The sequence below is a fragment of the Narcine bancroftii genome, chromosome 4 (genome assembly GCF_036971445.1).
Source record: "Narcine bancroftii isolate sNarBan1 chromosome 4, sNarBan1.hap1, whole genome shotgun sequence".
NCBI lineage: Eukaryota > Metazoa > Chordata > Chondrichthyes > Torpediniformes > Narcinidae > Narcine > Narcine bancroftii.
The window spans coordinates 266,635,825-266,650,949 of NC_091472.1; the positions used below are offsets into that span (position 1 = coordinate 266,635,825).

At 41.3% G+C, this 15,125-nt stretch overlaps 1 protein-coding gene and 1 long non-coding RNA gene across 6 annotated transcripts in view; one reads left to right on the forward strand and one right to left on the reverse strand.

Moving 5' to 3' along the window:
• Window positions 1-5,341: 5,341 nt before the first annotated feature.
• The window catches only part of LOC138761942 (uncharacterized), a 64,336-nt gene continuing 54,552 nt past the window's right edge, over window positions 5,342-15,125 (forward strand). For both annotated transcript variants that reach the window (XR_011356627.1, XR_011356628.1), the window contains exon 1: window positions 5,342-5,537. This is a non-coding gene — a long non-coding RNA (uncharacterized lncRNA). The remainder of the gene's footprint in view (window positions 5,538-15,125) is intronic.
• The window catches only part of tnfaip6 (tumor necrosis factor, alpha-induced protein 6), a 92,100-nt gene continuing 85,892 nt past the window's right edge, over window positions 8,918-15,125 (reverse strand). For all 4 annotated transcript variants that reach the window (XM_069934962.1, XM_069934960.1, XM_069934961.1 and 1 more), the window contains 2 exons: window positions 13,709-13,749; window positions 8,918-9,554 (listed from right to left, as the gene is read on the reverse strand). In XM_069934962.1, coding sequence (XP_069791063.1) covers window positions 9,424-9,554; window positions 13,709-13,749 — 172 coding nt within the window. In that variant the 3' untranslated portion in view covers window positions 8,918-9,423. The remainder of the gene's footprint in view (window positions 9,555-13,708; window positions 13,750-15,125) is intronic.

Below are 15,125 nucleotides of genomic sequence, written 5' to 3' on the forward strand. Positions count from 1 at the left end.
GGAGTTTACTATTAGTTTTTAGGGGATGGTGGTGTTGAATGGTGAATTGTAGTCAATAAAGACCATCCTGATATATGTATCTTTGCTGTCCAGGAGTTCCAGGTTTCTGTGTTGAGTCAGTGAGATGGGTGCGCTAGGCAAATTGGAATGGATCCATGTTGCCGCTCAGACAGGAGCTGATATACATCAAGACCAGCCTCTCAAAACAATTTATCACTGTGGATGTGAGTGTCACTGCTTGGAAGCCATTTTGGCAGGTTAGCACACTCTTCTTGGGCAACACTACAATTGAGGTCTGTTTGAAACAGGTGGATACCATGCCCTGAGATGTTGAAAATATTCATGAAAACATAGGCCAGTTGGTCAGCACAGGTTTTCATTACTCGGCTGGGTATTAAAAGAATTTTGAAAGATAGGAGAGTTTAAAAGGATATGAGAGGAAGGATTGATGTTTGCAACTCGCTGTCAAGAGGTAGTGGATTTAGATACAATCCTAACATTTGAGACACATTCAAACAGGACTTGAATAGGCTGGGAATAGAAGTATACAGACTTAATGTGGCCAAATAGATTAGTGTAGATGGGTAGATTGGCATAGATATTGTGACTAAAGAGCCCCTTTTTGTGCTATACAACTATATGATTCTATAAGCCTACTCTCTCAGAATGTTTATCATATTAAAGGGCAAATGCAGACTGGGTAATGAATGAAGAGAGGAAAACTGTATGCATTATATTCAACAGCAGTTTTATAACTTAGATGCATTCAGATGCACAGGCATTTTATGTTCATTGATATAAAAACCAAATAAGGTGTTAGCACTTTTGTGGCCTGATGCATTTAAAGTATTTTGTGAACTAAAAGCACGTTAATTTTTACTGCATAAGGCAAACTGAAATGATAGTGATTGTGGTTGCAATGCAACTAGCAATGCCTTACCATTTGATTATACTTGGCTGCCACCAGCAGCTGACACAAAGCAAGACACATAGTATGCAAAAGCTGTAGTGGAGACTTGTAGCCTCATGGAATGCCTCATGGTGCTGTTTACAATAATTTAAAGTAAATAACCTTTTCCTTTATCCATGTGTTGTCTTAATATGAATACAAGATGAAACATGGTGTCAGAAGTGAGATGAAGGAAATAATATGAAAGCAAAATCTAAAGTCAGCAACTGATCAGTGAAGAGAGGCTAACACAGTGAAAAATGGAAGGATTAAATCCACCAGCAAAACTTCAGCTGACAGGTAATGTGGCTGAAAATTGGAACAGATTTAAATAATGTTTTGGATTGTATTTAGTGGCATTCAAAGCTGATGAGAAAAGTGATAAAATGAAAGCCCTGGAGGTGTATAATAACTTCACATTTTCTGCTGAAGGAGACAAAATGAAACTGGAAAAAATTGAACAATTTGAGGTATACTGCATACCTAAACATAACATGATGTTTGAGAGGCACAGATTTTTCACGTGTACAGAAAAGGGAAGAAAGTATTGATCAGTATGTGACTGAATTGAGAAACAGAAGCAAAGTGTGTTAATTTGGTGGACAGACTGACTCACTGATAAAAGACAGACTTGTGTGTGGTATTCCAGATAATAGTCTAAGGGAAAGACTGCTAAAAGAGCAAAATCTAAACATGGAAAAAGCCATAGCACTCTGTAGAGCAGCAGAAACTGTAAAAACTCAGGCAAAAGAGTGGTTCAGTGAAACTAGCTGTAATGTGGATGCAGTGAGCAATAACAGGCATAAACCATTTAACAAAAAGCATGCCAAAGTGGAAAGAGAGGGATGGCCAGTGAACAAAAACAAAAGGGACAAAATAAAGTCATGTCATGATGCGGTACACAACTCCTACCAAATAAATGTCTAGCATATGGTAAAACATGCAATATGTGGAACAAAAGCAAACCTTATGCCCATTGCTGTAGGAGCGAAGTACAACAAAGCAGGGTTCAGGCAGTAGATGAAAGGGAGATGGAGGAATTCTATGTAGATGTTGTGACTTCTATCTGCATCTCAGCAACATTGATATGGATAAGGAAGGGAGCCTATTCATCTTGCTGAAATCAAAGACTAGCTCCTTAGTCTTGCTGACCTTGCCAACAGACCTTCATCATCTCTGGATCTAAATCCCGTATCTCTTCTACAGTTGGACTCTTGCCATTGAAGAAGGAGGCTCAGAGCTACCTTTTCAAGAACAATGAAGAGTAATACCCAGATCCAAAAATTGAATTCAAAAAGTATCTAATATTTGGTTGTGTTGAATTCCATTCATTGCTTCTTTCATTATTCTATATGCACATCAGTAGTGTATTAAAGCTTCCTTTGTCCACAGAATTATGTATAGACTGCTGGAACTGGGTTTAAGGGTCAAGAGTCATTAAACCTGGTCCTTTTTTATGTTTCTACATTTATAAGCAGATTGATAAATTGCCCTTTTTCTTCACACTGCTTACTCCTTACTAATCAGTTTTAATGTGCTTGGTTTTCTTTACCTGATTTCATACACCTTAATATTCAGCAAATTTCTACGCAATGCTCTTAATAATGTACTAACCAACTTCTTTGATTTTTCCCTTTGTTCACTTCAGGGCACAGGAAAATCAGGGAGGAGAACAACAGATAGCCAATTCAATGTTATGTTTTATAAAGATGAATTTTGTATTTCCAATATACAGTAAAGTCCCTGATACACGGCACCTATGGGGATTGGTAGATGCTAGAGAAGTGAATTTTCCGGTTGCTTGAGAGCACGTCTTGCATGGATTGGCAAACTGACCGCTGGGGGCATCAATTTTAAACATTCATATTTTTTTAACTTTTTTTTGCCGGTTGCTTGAATTCCAGATAATGGGAATTTTACTGTATTTCTATTATATGATTCTTATGAACAATTTGGATGACAATGTATTTACACAATTAATGAATTTGCATATGACACTAAAACGGATGGTGTAGTGAACAGCCAGGAAGAATATCTAAGTTTAAAACAGGATCTGTATCAGTTGGGAAGGTGGGCCAAGGAGTGGCAAGTTGATTTTAACTCTGACAAGTGTGAGTTATTGCACTTCGGTAAATCAAAGCGAGATAGGACTTACAATGCAAATGACAGAGCCCTGGAGAGTGTTATAGAACAGAGCGATATGGGGAAACAACTGCATAATTCCACAAAAGTTGTGAGTCAGGTGAACAGTTTGGCACACTAGCCTTCATTGTGTGGGTATTGAGTGCAAACGTTTGGACCTCATGACCTTCAGTGAGATGGTGCTGCATCTGTACATTTTATTGATGTTTTCAGACATCTGTAGAGATCAAATTATTGGCTATATTTCAAGTGAAGGTTGATACATTCTTGATCAGTAAGGTTGTAAAAGGTTAAGGGAAAATGTAGGAAAATGGGGTAGAGAGAAAAAAATACATCAGCTGTGATTTGAGTGGTGGAACAGATACGATGGACTAAATGATCTAATTCTGCTTTTACATCTTATGATCTTATGATACAGCTGCACAACTCATTGATGAGACTCCTTTTGGAGTACAGTGTATAGTTTTGGTCATCCAGCTATAGGAAGGATATCAATAAATTTAAAGGGTGCAGAGGATATTCACCAAGATATTGCCAAGGGATTGAGCTATAGGGAAAGTTTAAGGAGGCTAGGGGTTTATTTCATGGAGTGCAGGAGGGTGAAGGATGATCTCATGGAGTTGTACAAAAATACACATAGAGTCATTTGCACAGATTAGAGGGATCTGTAAACAAAGGATATAGATTTAAGGTGAGGGGAGAGTGAATTAATAGGATAACTTTTTAAGCTCAGGCTTCTGGAGAAGGTACTTGAGGCTGGTGCTAATGCAATGTTGAAGAAATATTTAGACATGGATAGGATAAGTGAGATATGGGCCAAACACAGGCAGGCTTGACTAGTAGGGGTGGGACACTTTGCTCACTATGGGCGTTATATTGAAAGCCTTGTTTCCATGGTCTCTAACTAGAGGTCTTGAGTTATACAGTAGATAGGATAGGCCGGGTCTCTAATTCTCTAGCGCTTAGGAGGCTAAGAGGTTTATAAAATGATGAGGTGCATGGGCAAAGTGAATATTCACAAACTATTTCCCAGATAGACAATTCTAGAACTAGAGGGCATAGATTTAAGTAGAGATTTAAAAGGGATCTAAAGGACAACTTTATCCACACATATGGTAGTTGGAATGAGTTGCTAGAAGAAGCTATAGAAGCAGGCACAATTGCAAAGTTCAACAGGCATTTGAACTGATACACAGATTGAAAAGGTTTAGAAGGACATGACCAAATGCAAGGAAATAGAACTGGCCCAGAATGTTAAACTTAGTTGGCATGGATGATTTGGTCTCAAGGGCCTGTTCCATCATGAATTCTGTGATTCCATTTTATGACCCCAGGATATTGCAAGGCACTCAATGGGATACTTATTGAAGTATTATCACATATCTAATGTAGGAATAGAAAACTTTAATTTTCTGGCATCTGGCTTCTTCAAGCACTAATCAGATAATGACCATATGATCAGATTTCTGCAGTGTTGATTGCTAAAAGCATAATATATTGGGATCAAACTCCCTGGTTGTCTTCAAAAGGCCATGAGTTCTTCTACACAAACATTTGGAAGTTTTAAAGGCCTCATTTGATCATTTCTTTCCCAAATGACCATACCTTGAACAGCATAGCATTCCCTGAGGACTACACTGCAGAGTTGACAGGTTTTTTTTGTACTTAATTCTCTGTAAGGGAATGAGAGTTCCCAATCACTCAGTCAGTAATAGGAGTGCAAACCACTGAGCTTATCAGTTACTCTCAACCAAACTTTGTCAGTATTTTCTAATTTCATTTCTGCCAATGGTAATTGGCCCAGTTATAGATTTTAATTTAGATAACCATGCTGATTTATTTCATTCTTTGCATCATTGTTCCAATTGAAGAGTAATCCATAGTACCAATCAGTCTTTATTTCTCATTTTAATAGAAAATCTTTTGGAGGATGCTCACTAAATCTTGGAATACTACTCCTTCCCTAATGTAGTGAAGACTGTTCGTTCTTCTTCAGCATTTGGCACTTTTACACAGCTGCTGAAGAGCAGAACATTTCAGGTAATTTTCTGCTCCAGTGGCAGTGTAAAAATGTTGAGTCGGAATTTATTATGTAAATTACATCCTGTGGTGGTGTGAACAGTGGAAGAAACACAGCCACCATGATGAAGGTCGATAACGACTGTTTTTATTCAAATTCAGCGTACCCCTTTAAGGGCAGCATGAGCTCAGTCACCTGGTGCATTGTGACGTCATAATCAGAGCCCAGGGTGCTCTGACAATGCCATTTCCGCATGGCTGCCATCCCATGTGGCAATACTAGCAGGGCTAGTTCGCCATGAGGATGTGCGCCACCACACAACCCCCCCAGAACCGGCTATGCGTCCTGTCGCTATGGTGGATGGCCCCAGCGCTTGGGCGCGGCCGTCTGCACCGGCCGTGATAAGTCCAGATGGGCCGTCTTCAGGTAGTCCTCCATAATAAGTTCCTCTCTCCCCCCAACGTCCAGGGTGAAGGTTCCGCTGGACCGGTGCAAGACTTTGTATGGCCCCTCGTACAGTTGCTGTAGCGGTGCACATTGTGGTCCCCTCTGCACGAAAACAAACTGGGCCGAGTTGAGCTCTTTGGGGAGACGAAATGGCCATGTGCTGTGGTGTGCCGGGGGTGGGGGAGCTAAGGAGGCCTATCGCCTGTGTAGGTCCGCCAGCAGGTTTTTGTCGGTGGCTGTGGTGTCAGGGTCTGGGCTGAAAAATTTACCCAGCCGGGAAAGCAGTGTGCCATACACCATCTCCGCTGCTGAAGCCTGCATGTCCTCCTTGGGTGCCGTCCTAATCCCGAGAAGGACCCAGGGTAGTTCGTCCACCCAGTCTGCTCCGGAGAGCCTGGCCATAAGCAATACCTTCAGGTGTCTGTGGAACCTCTCCACCAACCTGTTGGACTGCAGGTGGTATGCTGTGGTGTGGTGGAGCTTGAACCCCAGAAGCTTTGCCATCTGAGTCCACAGGGCAGACATGAACTGTGCCCCTCTGTCACTAGTGATGTGCTCCGGGACTCCGAAACGGGCGATCCATTGGCTGTCCAGAGTCCTGGCGATCCATTGGCTGTCCAGAGTCCTGGCGCATGTCTCCACAGAGGCCTCCTTAATCGGGATGGCCTCTGGCCACCTTGTGGCCCAATCCACCACTGTGAGGAGGTAACGAGCCTCCTTGGATACTGGCAGGGGTCTGATGACATCAACGTGGATGTATTTGAATCTGCGAACTGCCGGGTCGAAGTTCTGGATGGGGGCTTGCATGTGTCACTGGACCTTGGAGGTCTGGCACCTGGTACAGTTCCTGGTCAGTTCTGCCACCTCCTTCTTCAGCCCGTGCCACACAAACCGCTCCGCGACCATCTGCACGGTTGACTTTACCGCTGGGTGAGCGAGGTCGTGGATCAGACTGAAGACCTTGGCCCTCCAATGTGTGCCTGTTGAGACGTCGCAGAGCAATGTGTCCGGGCTGCTGGGCACCTGGACGTCCTTGAGTTTGAGGCCCGAGATGGCAGGCTGCAAGGCCCGCGTCTCCGCGTAGTTCCTCTGTGCCTGAGCCAGTTGCTCGTAATCCAGGCCTGGCATGAGAGGGTTGATGGCTGAATGACATTGACCTTGCTGGCCCTGTGTCAGATGTCAGTTGTGAACTCAGACATGTACAAGAGATGGCACTGCTATCTGGTGGATCCTTGGCCATCGCCAGCGTTTGACTGAGGGGCTTGTGATCCATGAAGGCTGTGAACAGCCTGCCCTCGAGGAAGTAGCAGAAATGGCGGATGGCCAAATACAGAGCCAGGAGCTCCTGGTTGAAGGTGTTGTATTTGAGCTCTGGCGAGTGCAGCTTCTTGCTGAAAAAGGCCAGCGAGCATCATTGTCCATCGAACCACTGTTCCAGAATCCCCATCCCCCACTGCCGTAGATGAGGTGTCCACGGAGAGCGCCATGTGAACCTCCGGCCGTGGGTGCACCAGCAGCATAGCGCTGGCTAGAGCCTCCTTTGTCATGATGAAAGCCCTGTCCACCTCCTCTGACCATGATAAAGTCTTTTCTTTGGTGGCCATGAGTGTGAACAATGGGCACATGGTGCGCGTGGAAGGATGGTAAAAGCTCACCATCCCCGCAAACTCTTGGAGGGCTTTCAGGGTGGAGGGTTTGGGGAATCGTTGAACAGCCACTACCTTCTCCAGGACCGGTCTGGCCCCACCGCTGAAATGGTGTGCCCCAGGAACTGGAGGGACTCCTGGCCGAACTGGCACTTGGCTGCATTGACCGTGAGGCCGAAGTTCGCCAGCCAGGCAAAGAGTGTGCAGAGGTGGGCTTTGTGTTTGTCGTGGTTGCGACTGGCAATGAGAATATCTTCCAGGTAAATGAACACAAAGTTCAGGTCTTTTCCAACCATGTCCATGAGGCGCTGGAATGTTTGGGCCGCGTTCTTTAGACCGAAGGGCATACGTAGGAACTCGAAGAGGCCGAAAGGGGTGATAATGGCCGTCTTACCCATGTCGTCTGGATGCACCTAATGTCTCTAATGCTGTGGGGGCCAGCCATCGCAGCCATCAACGGTGGCAGGCCTGGTCGTTTCCCTAAAATCCGCAGGGCTGGCGGCATTTACGTGCTTGCACTCCCCAGTGCTGGTGGTAGAAACACCAGGTCAACTGGCCCTCCTCTGGCTTGGTCTTGGGAGCGGCTTGAGGTCGGCTAGCTCCTGGTCATGCCACCTGGTTGAGGGCTGCCTCGTTCTCCCTCTTCGTGTGCCAGAGGGCATCCGTATGGGCTGCTGCTCTCCTTGGGTTTGAGAAGCCATCTGTGAGGAGCAGCTGGATGTCCTCCGGCATCTGTTCCAGGAAAATCTGGCGGAAGAGAAAACAAGGCTTGTGGTCTTCCACCAGGGCCAGCATTTCGTCAATCAGCACCGATGGACTATGGTCCCCAAGCCCATCTAGGTGAAGGAGCCTGGAAGCCCATTGCTGGGGATTTAGCCTGAAAGTTCTAAGCAGCATGTCTTTAAGGACGGTGTACTTGCCCGTAGCCGGGGGGTGGGGGATGATGTCGTCCACCCTCGCTGCCATATCTTGGTCCAGAGTGCTCACGCCATGATAGAACATCGTGGCGTCTGAGATGTTGCGGAGTTGAAATTGTGCTTCTGCCTGTCTGAACCACGTTCTTGGTTGGTGGGTCCAAAAGGGGGGATGCTTGATGGAGACAGCTGAATCCATGGTGTTCTGAGTCCAGAAAAATGCCTGGGCTCGTTGGGGTCACCACTGTGGCGGTGTGAGCAGTGGAAGAAACACAGCCACCATGTTGAGGGTCGTTAACAACTGTTTTTATTCAAATACAGCACGTCCCTTTAAGGGCAGCATCAGTGCATTGTGACATCATAATCGCTTGCCCAGGGTGCGCGCTGGAAGGGATGCTGGAGTTAGAGAGAAACCTCATGGCTTCTCCGCCACAAGTGGGGCTGGTTCGCCATGAGGATGTACGCCGCCACAATCCCATAATTTTTCCACTGGGACCCCTACACATTTTCACGGAGTGGCTGCATCGTAAAATGACCATAGCTATTCCATAACAAATCGGCCTAATGAATATGACGTTCCCCCTCTGTCAAACTCCGCAAGACAGGAGGGCTGTGTAAAAGTCCTCCTATGTAAACGACCACATCGGGACACACCGGAAGTAAGTATGCTCATTTTGTTTAAATAATTCCAAGGTTTCTGTAAAAATGCCAATTGTCAGTCAACCAAAATCCCCATTAATTGCCTTTAATCCAAAGAGGACACCTGAGAAATTTATTTATATAATAATACTGCAATCAAGATAATTACGAGCATTTTATTGAGAGCTTCAATTAATTGTTAAATTATTTTTTTAACATTTAATTTTAATGAGAGTGAAATTCTTAAAGCAAAACATGCAAATGTATATATGAGCATAGCTTGTGGGGAAAGAAACTTGTGGACACATTTATGTCAATTGGATGATTAAAATATTTTATATCTTCAAATGAAACACAAAATACATTATATAAAGGCAATAAAATGCTAATGAAACATAAGACACAACTAGAATTAAACTATTTCATATTATGTTTCCTTAAAACCAGTAGTAACCTGAGCACATATGAACTGTTGTGTGGTTGATAAATTATTGAAAATTATATGTTAAAACAATTTAAATGATTTGATAGATGTATCCATTCCAAAATTCAAGGTATTTTGGGAGTAATGTTAAGTGATCCCAGCATAATTTTGTTTATTTATGAGACAAGTAACTTAATTGTTCAAACAGCAGGCTTGAATAGGTGTCTGGGATCCATGTGATTTCATCGACTAGTAGTATTTTTTAAATCAGTTTCTCCAAAAGGAAAGGTTGGATTGATGGCTTTATACACAAGTAGAAAACCTTTTGCTGTGATTGATGAATCTGACAAGAACTTCAAAGTCATTACATTTCCTAAACCAAAGAGAAAATACAAGGCATAAGTTTAATGTTTCGTGTTGAATCTTGCCATTCATCATCTCAATAAATTATATCCTGTCATCAACATTAATTTCCAAAAGCTATGCTCCGGAACTATGGGAAATACAATAAACACGAGGTTACGCATGATACAATATAATTGGTTACACAGGCTATACACCACACCCCAAAAGTTAAATAAATGGGACCCAACAGTATCAGACAGATGTTTTCGTTGTAAGAAGGAAACAGGAACAACAGTACATGCAATTTGGGCATGTGAGAAAGTGGAAAACTTTTGGGAAGATCTAAACCAGGTATTAAATAAAATCATAAAAAGCAACATACCGAAAAATCCAGAGATCTTTCTTCTAAGTAATATAAGAAGTAAAGAACTTGGACTTGATTTGGGTGGAGCACAAAAAAAGATTTATTATGATAGCCTTAGCTGTAGCAAAAAAATGTATTATGTCAACCTGGAAATTAGAAGATAGCCTGAGAATACAGCAATGGTACATAGAAATGAATAAATGTATTCCATTGGAAAAAATAACATATAATTTAAGAAATAACATCACAGTATTCAAACAAATTTGGGAACCGTACATGGAACACAACAGAGAAGTCCTACCGCGGACCTCCACTGCCTAAAATGACAGAAGGAGAAGAAGACAAAATGAACTGATCCAGTATGTAAAAGTAGATGATGCAAATTTCTTGTTTATTTTCATTGTGTGATGACATTGTTTAATGGGTTTAATGTATCATGTATATTGAATGTTGAGTGGGTGGGGAGCGGGGGTGAAGGAGAGAGGGAAGGGAGGGGGGAAAAGGGAAGAAAATGGCACTGTGTATATTCAAGAGGGAAATGTTTGTGTGTATTTTGGTTAGTATGGTTCATAGTGTGAAAAAAAATTAAAAAAAAACATTAATTTCCAAATCAAAAATAGGCACTACTCATAAAATGAGTGGAGAACTCTTAACATCTTTAGAAAAGTGTATCATCTGGTGTGTGGTATTTTGTTCAGAAGATATTTTACTTCAATTAAGATATCTAATTAAAAAAAAGTGGAAGAGAATGTCTCATGGATAGATCATTAACAGATGGATTTTTATATTTTAAAAAAGAGTCAAAAAAAAATTTTACACAAATTCTCTCAAAAGATATTTAGCTGGCTGTGGGATCTTCTGATTGTAATGTGAATGGGATATCACAGATTTCTGTTATATTACAGAAGCAAGTTTGACTGAGGGATGATATCACCCAGATCAAATAAATGCAACATTCTGTACGATCAGGCAGCATCCATGGAGACAAATAGACAACCAAAGTTTCAGCTCTGGACCCGTTACCAGTCTCAAGAAAAATGTTGACTGTCTATTTCTCTCTGTGGAAGCTACCAGAGATACTGAGTCCCTCCAGTTTCTCATCGTTTGCTCAAATTTCCAGCTTGGTAGTTCTTGTGCTTCATAACATTCATTATGTCTGATAAATAGTTTATGAAACATTGCCCTGTAATTTACCCTCCTTTGAACATGTATGGTAAGGAATGATTCACATAGCAGCTGACGGCAAAGCATTTGGCTACTTTGGGAACAATGGTTTGGTTGTCTTCTTGTTTCTGTTAGATCTACTTTTCTCCAACCTCTGCTACTAATTCTGCAACTGCCTCTAGAGGGAACCTTAGGTATGCCTAAGCAATCAGATATTCAAGTTGTCTGATGCAGATAATATTGTTAGTATCTGTTGAGTGCTGAAGTACTTCAAGAGGCAGTGAAAAATAAGTACCTGAGAGTTTTGGACAACAATTCTCATCAACATAGAAGTGCTGGTCAAAAATATATTTTTGGATGGTGGCATAGAATATATGCTCTGTTAGTCAGTAACACCATAGGACAGAATGAGCCCATTCAACTCATCATGGATGATGTATTTTCCCTTTCAACACCATTCTCCTGCCTTCTTCCCATAACCTTTCATGCCCTTACTAATCAAGAACTTATCAACATTACCTTTAAATATACCCGATGATTCCAGGTTTAGCATTAATTGGTGACCTTTGAAATTTATTGTACAATGAATCAACCTCGTGTCATTAGATTACAAACTACAGGAGCAGAAGTAGGCCCATTGGCTCGTTGAGTCTACTCTGCCATTCTAATCATGAGCTGATCCATGCTCCCTCTCAGCCCCACACCCCATTTTCTTCCCATAACCATTGATGCCCTGATTAATAAAATATTTATCAATCTTTATCTTATCTAAAATACATCCAATGACCTTGCTTCCACAGGCCCATGTGGCAAAGAGTTCCACAGACTCATGACCCTTAGACTAAATAAAGTTTTCCTCATCTCTGTTTTAAATTGACACCCTTTTATCCTGAAACTATGCCCTCTTTGCCTAGAATCCCCTACCATGGGAAACATCCTTGAAACATATACTCTTGTCCTGGCCTTTCAGCATTTGAAATACCTCTATGAGATCCCTCCTCATCCTTCTGTACTTCAATTAGTACAGTCCAAGAGCTTACCATAGTTCCTCATATGCTAACCCTTTCATTCCAGGAATAATTCTAGTATATCTTCTCTGAACCTTCTCCAATGCCAGCATGTCATTTCTTAAATACAGCGCCCAAAACTGCACAGTACTCCAAGTGAGGTTTCACCATTGCTTTATAGAGTCTCAACATTACATCCCTGCTCTTGTATGCTATCCCTCTAGAAATGAATGCTAACATTGTATTCACCTTTTTCACCACCGACTCAACTTGGAGGTCAAGCTTTACACAAGAACTCCCAATTCCATTTGTACCTCAGAATTTTGAATTTTATCCCCATCTAAATAATAGTCTGCCTGTCTATTTCTACTAAAATGCATAACTATCCAACAATGTATTTCATCTGTCACCTCTTTGCCCATTCTCCTAATCGATCCAAATCTCTGCAGCCTTTCAGTATCCTCAGCACAGCCTCCCCTCCCACCTATTTTGGTATTATCTGCACATTTAAACACAAAGTCATCTCTTCCATAATCAAAATCATTTGTAAACAACTTAAAATAAAGTGCCCCCAATACCAACCGCTGTAGAACACCACTGGTAACCAGTAGCCAACCAGAGTAGGATCCCTTTATTCTTACTCTGTTTCCTGCCAATCAGCCAATGCTCTAGCCATGCTAGTATCCTTCCTGTAATTTCATGGCCTCTCATCTTTTTTAGCAGCCTTATGTGTAGCTCCTTGTCACAGGTCTATCGGCCTTTTCAATGTCCTTTACCATTTCTGCTTCTCTTTGAAAGTCCAAATTCACAATGTCCATGCATCTCCCCTGTCTATACAACTTGTGATATCTTTAAAGATTTGCAGTAGATTTGTCAGGCATGATTTTCCTTTAAGGAACCCATGATGACTTGGGCCTACCTTTTTATGCACCTCCAGGAACTGTAACCTTATTCTTGATAATTAACTGCAACAGCGTCCCAACCACCGACATCAGGCTAATAGGTCCATTCTGCTTCCTCTCTCCCTTTTTAAACAGCAGAATGACTTTCACTATCTTCCAGTCCACTGGAACCATGCCTGAATCCATTGATTCCTGGAATATCATTACCATTGCCTCCACAATATCTATAGCTACCTACTTCAGAACCCAAGGGTGCATTCCATCAGGTCCAGGAGAGTTACCTACTCTTTAGCTTCCCAAGTACTTTATCCCTTGTGATCTTGACCCCCCTCACTTCTCTTCCAAGAGAGCTGTGAGAGTCCGGTATGCTATTAATGTTTCCTACAGTAAAGACTGATCCAAAATAATGATTAATTTCCTCTGCTATCTCCTTGTCTCCCATTACAATTTTTCCAGCATTGTTTTCCATCAGTCCTATAACTAAGAATTGATATGTGATAGGAAAATTATAAGGTGATTTTTGTGACACCAGCCAAAAATTCATATGATTCACCCAAAAGTATTCAGGGAGCAAAATCTTTGTTGTCCAGTGTAATTTATGTATTAGCATTACAACCAATGGTGGATGTAAAAATATTTAAACATCATTGCCAAACTAGGTTGATTATTGAAAAATGTAACAGCTTCAAAAGCATTTCTAGACCAGCATAGTTCTGTTGTGATTTGAATTAAGTCGCTGGATTACCTGTACTAATGAAATCCCTTGGTAACTGATCTCCACAAAATCTGAAAATACAGAATACAAATATTTAATTGAACATTACACATGAAAGGGTTACCAGTAAAGATTTAAGTCTTGAGTTGAATATTGGATATGCCATCTGCAAAAGAGATCCTTTCTCACTTCAACCATAAATCTCTATGTATTTAAGTTTTCAAAAACATTTTAAAAATATCTTGGAAGGCAGAAATAAATTTTGTCATGAGATTGTAATGTTTAAGAGTTGTATATTTTATGATTTTTTTTTGTTAGAGATAATACAATCATTCACCAGAGAGGAGTGTATTGGTTTGGGATGATATGTTGCCATCAATACAGGACTGCCTAACCAAGAGAAAGCAGAAAGTTAGGATAAATGTGAAATTTATGGATTGATAATCAATTATTAATTGGTGGGGCTTCAATTACTTATAATCTATTTTGGTGAATTAAATGAAGGGACTGCGTGTATAATAGCCAAATTCGCTGATGATACATAGGTTAACAATCTGTGAGGACACACGTTTGCCAAAGATCCTGAAGATTTATAGAGGTAGTCCAAGTTATTTATAATAGAGAAGATAGCAAATAGAATATCATGAGAAATTATTCACTTTCAAAGGAAGAATTAAAAATAGCAAGCAATCTGCAAGCAATGCTATTTTAGTGAATAGGATATTTCATATATGCCAAATATACAACTTCAAAGTACATAATATTCAGTGGTGAGTTGAACTGATTGTTATTTATTCTTTGTTTTAGTCTAACACTTGAACTAAGAAGGTTGGGGGTTGACCTTTAATTTGTTCCTTTACCCTTTATTCCAATGACCATTTGTCTTGGGTAAACGTATACTTCTCATTTTGTTCATTTTAGATTGGTCACAATGTTTGAGCTACCGAAAGAAAATAGACACACACACTGAGAGCAGTTCAGTTTATACAAGGCTTTATTACTAAATCTAAAGCTGAATTCACACTACAATATGCAAGCCCTTCCCAATTATACTTATCAACGCCTGGACTGGACCCAACTGCCGAAGCGAGGCAACGACTGCACACTTGTAGTAGGTTGTTGGGGCACCGGTAGCAGTTTCTCTACCTCCCTCGACCGGGACGTTAGCTGGACTCTTGAAGTTCTTCTTGCTGAGAGATGTTGCCACCTCTTGGAGAGTCTCAAACTTCAGCAGTGGGACCATGGCTTATATTACCCAAAAGTTGTTTACTTCAGATCTTATCTCTTTGAACAAATGATTTAATTATCTTCAAGGTCTCCTGACAGTCTGCGACCAACAAAAGACAACTGCATCTCTGGGCCTCATAATGTAACTTAGATTATGTCTATATGCATCCCTGGGCCCCATGGTAGAATTTAGATGTGTCTACTTGATTCAATATGCATC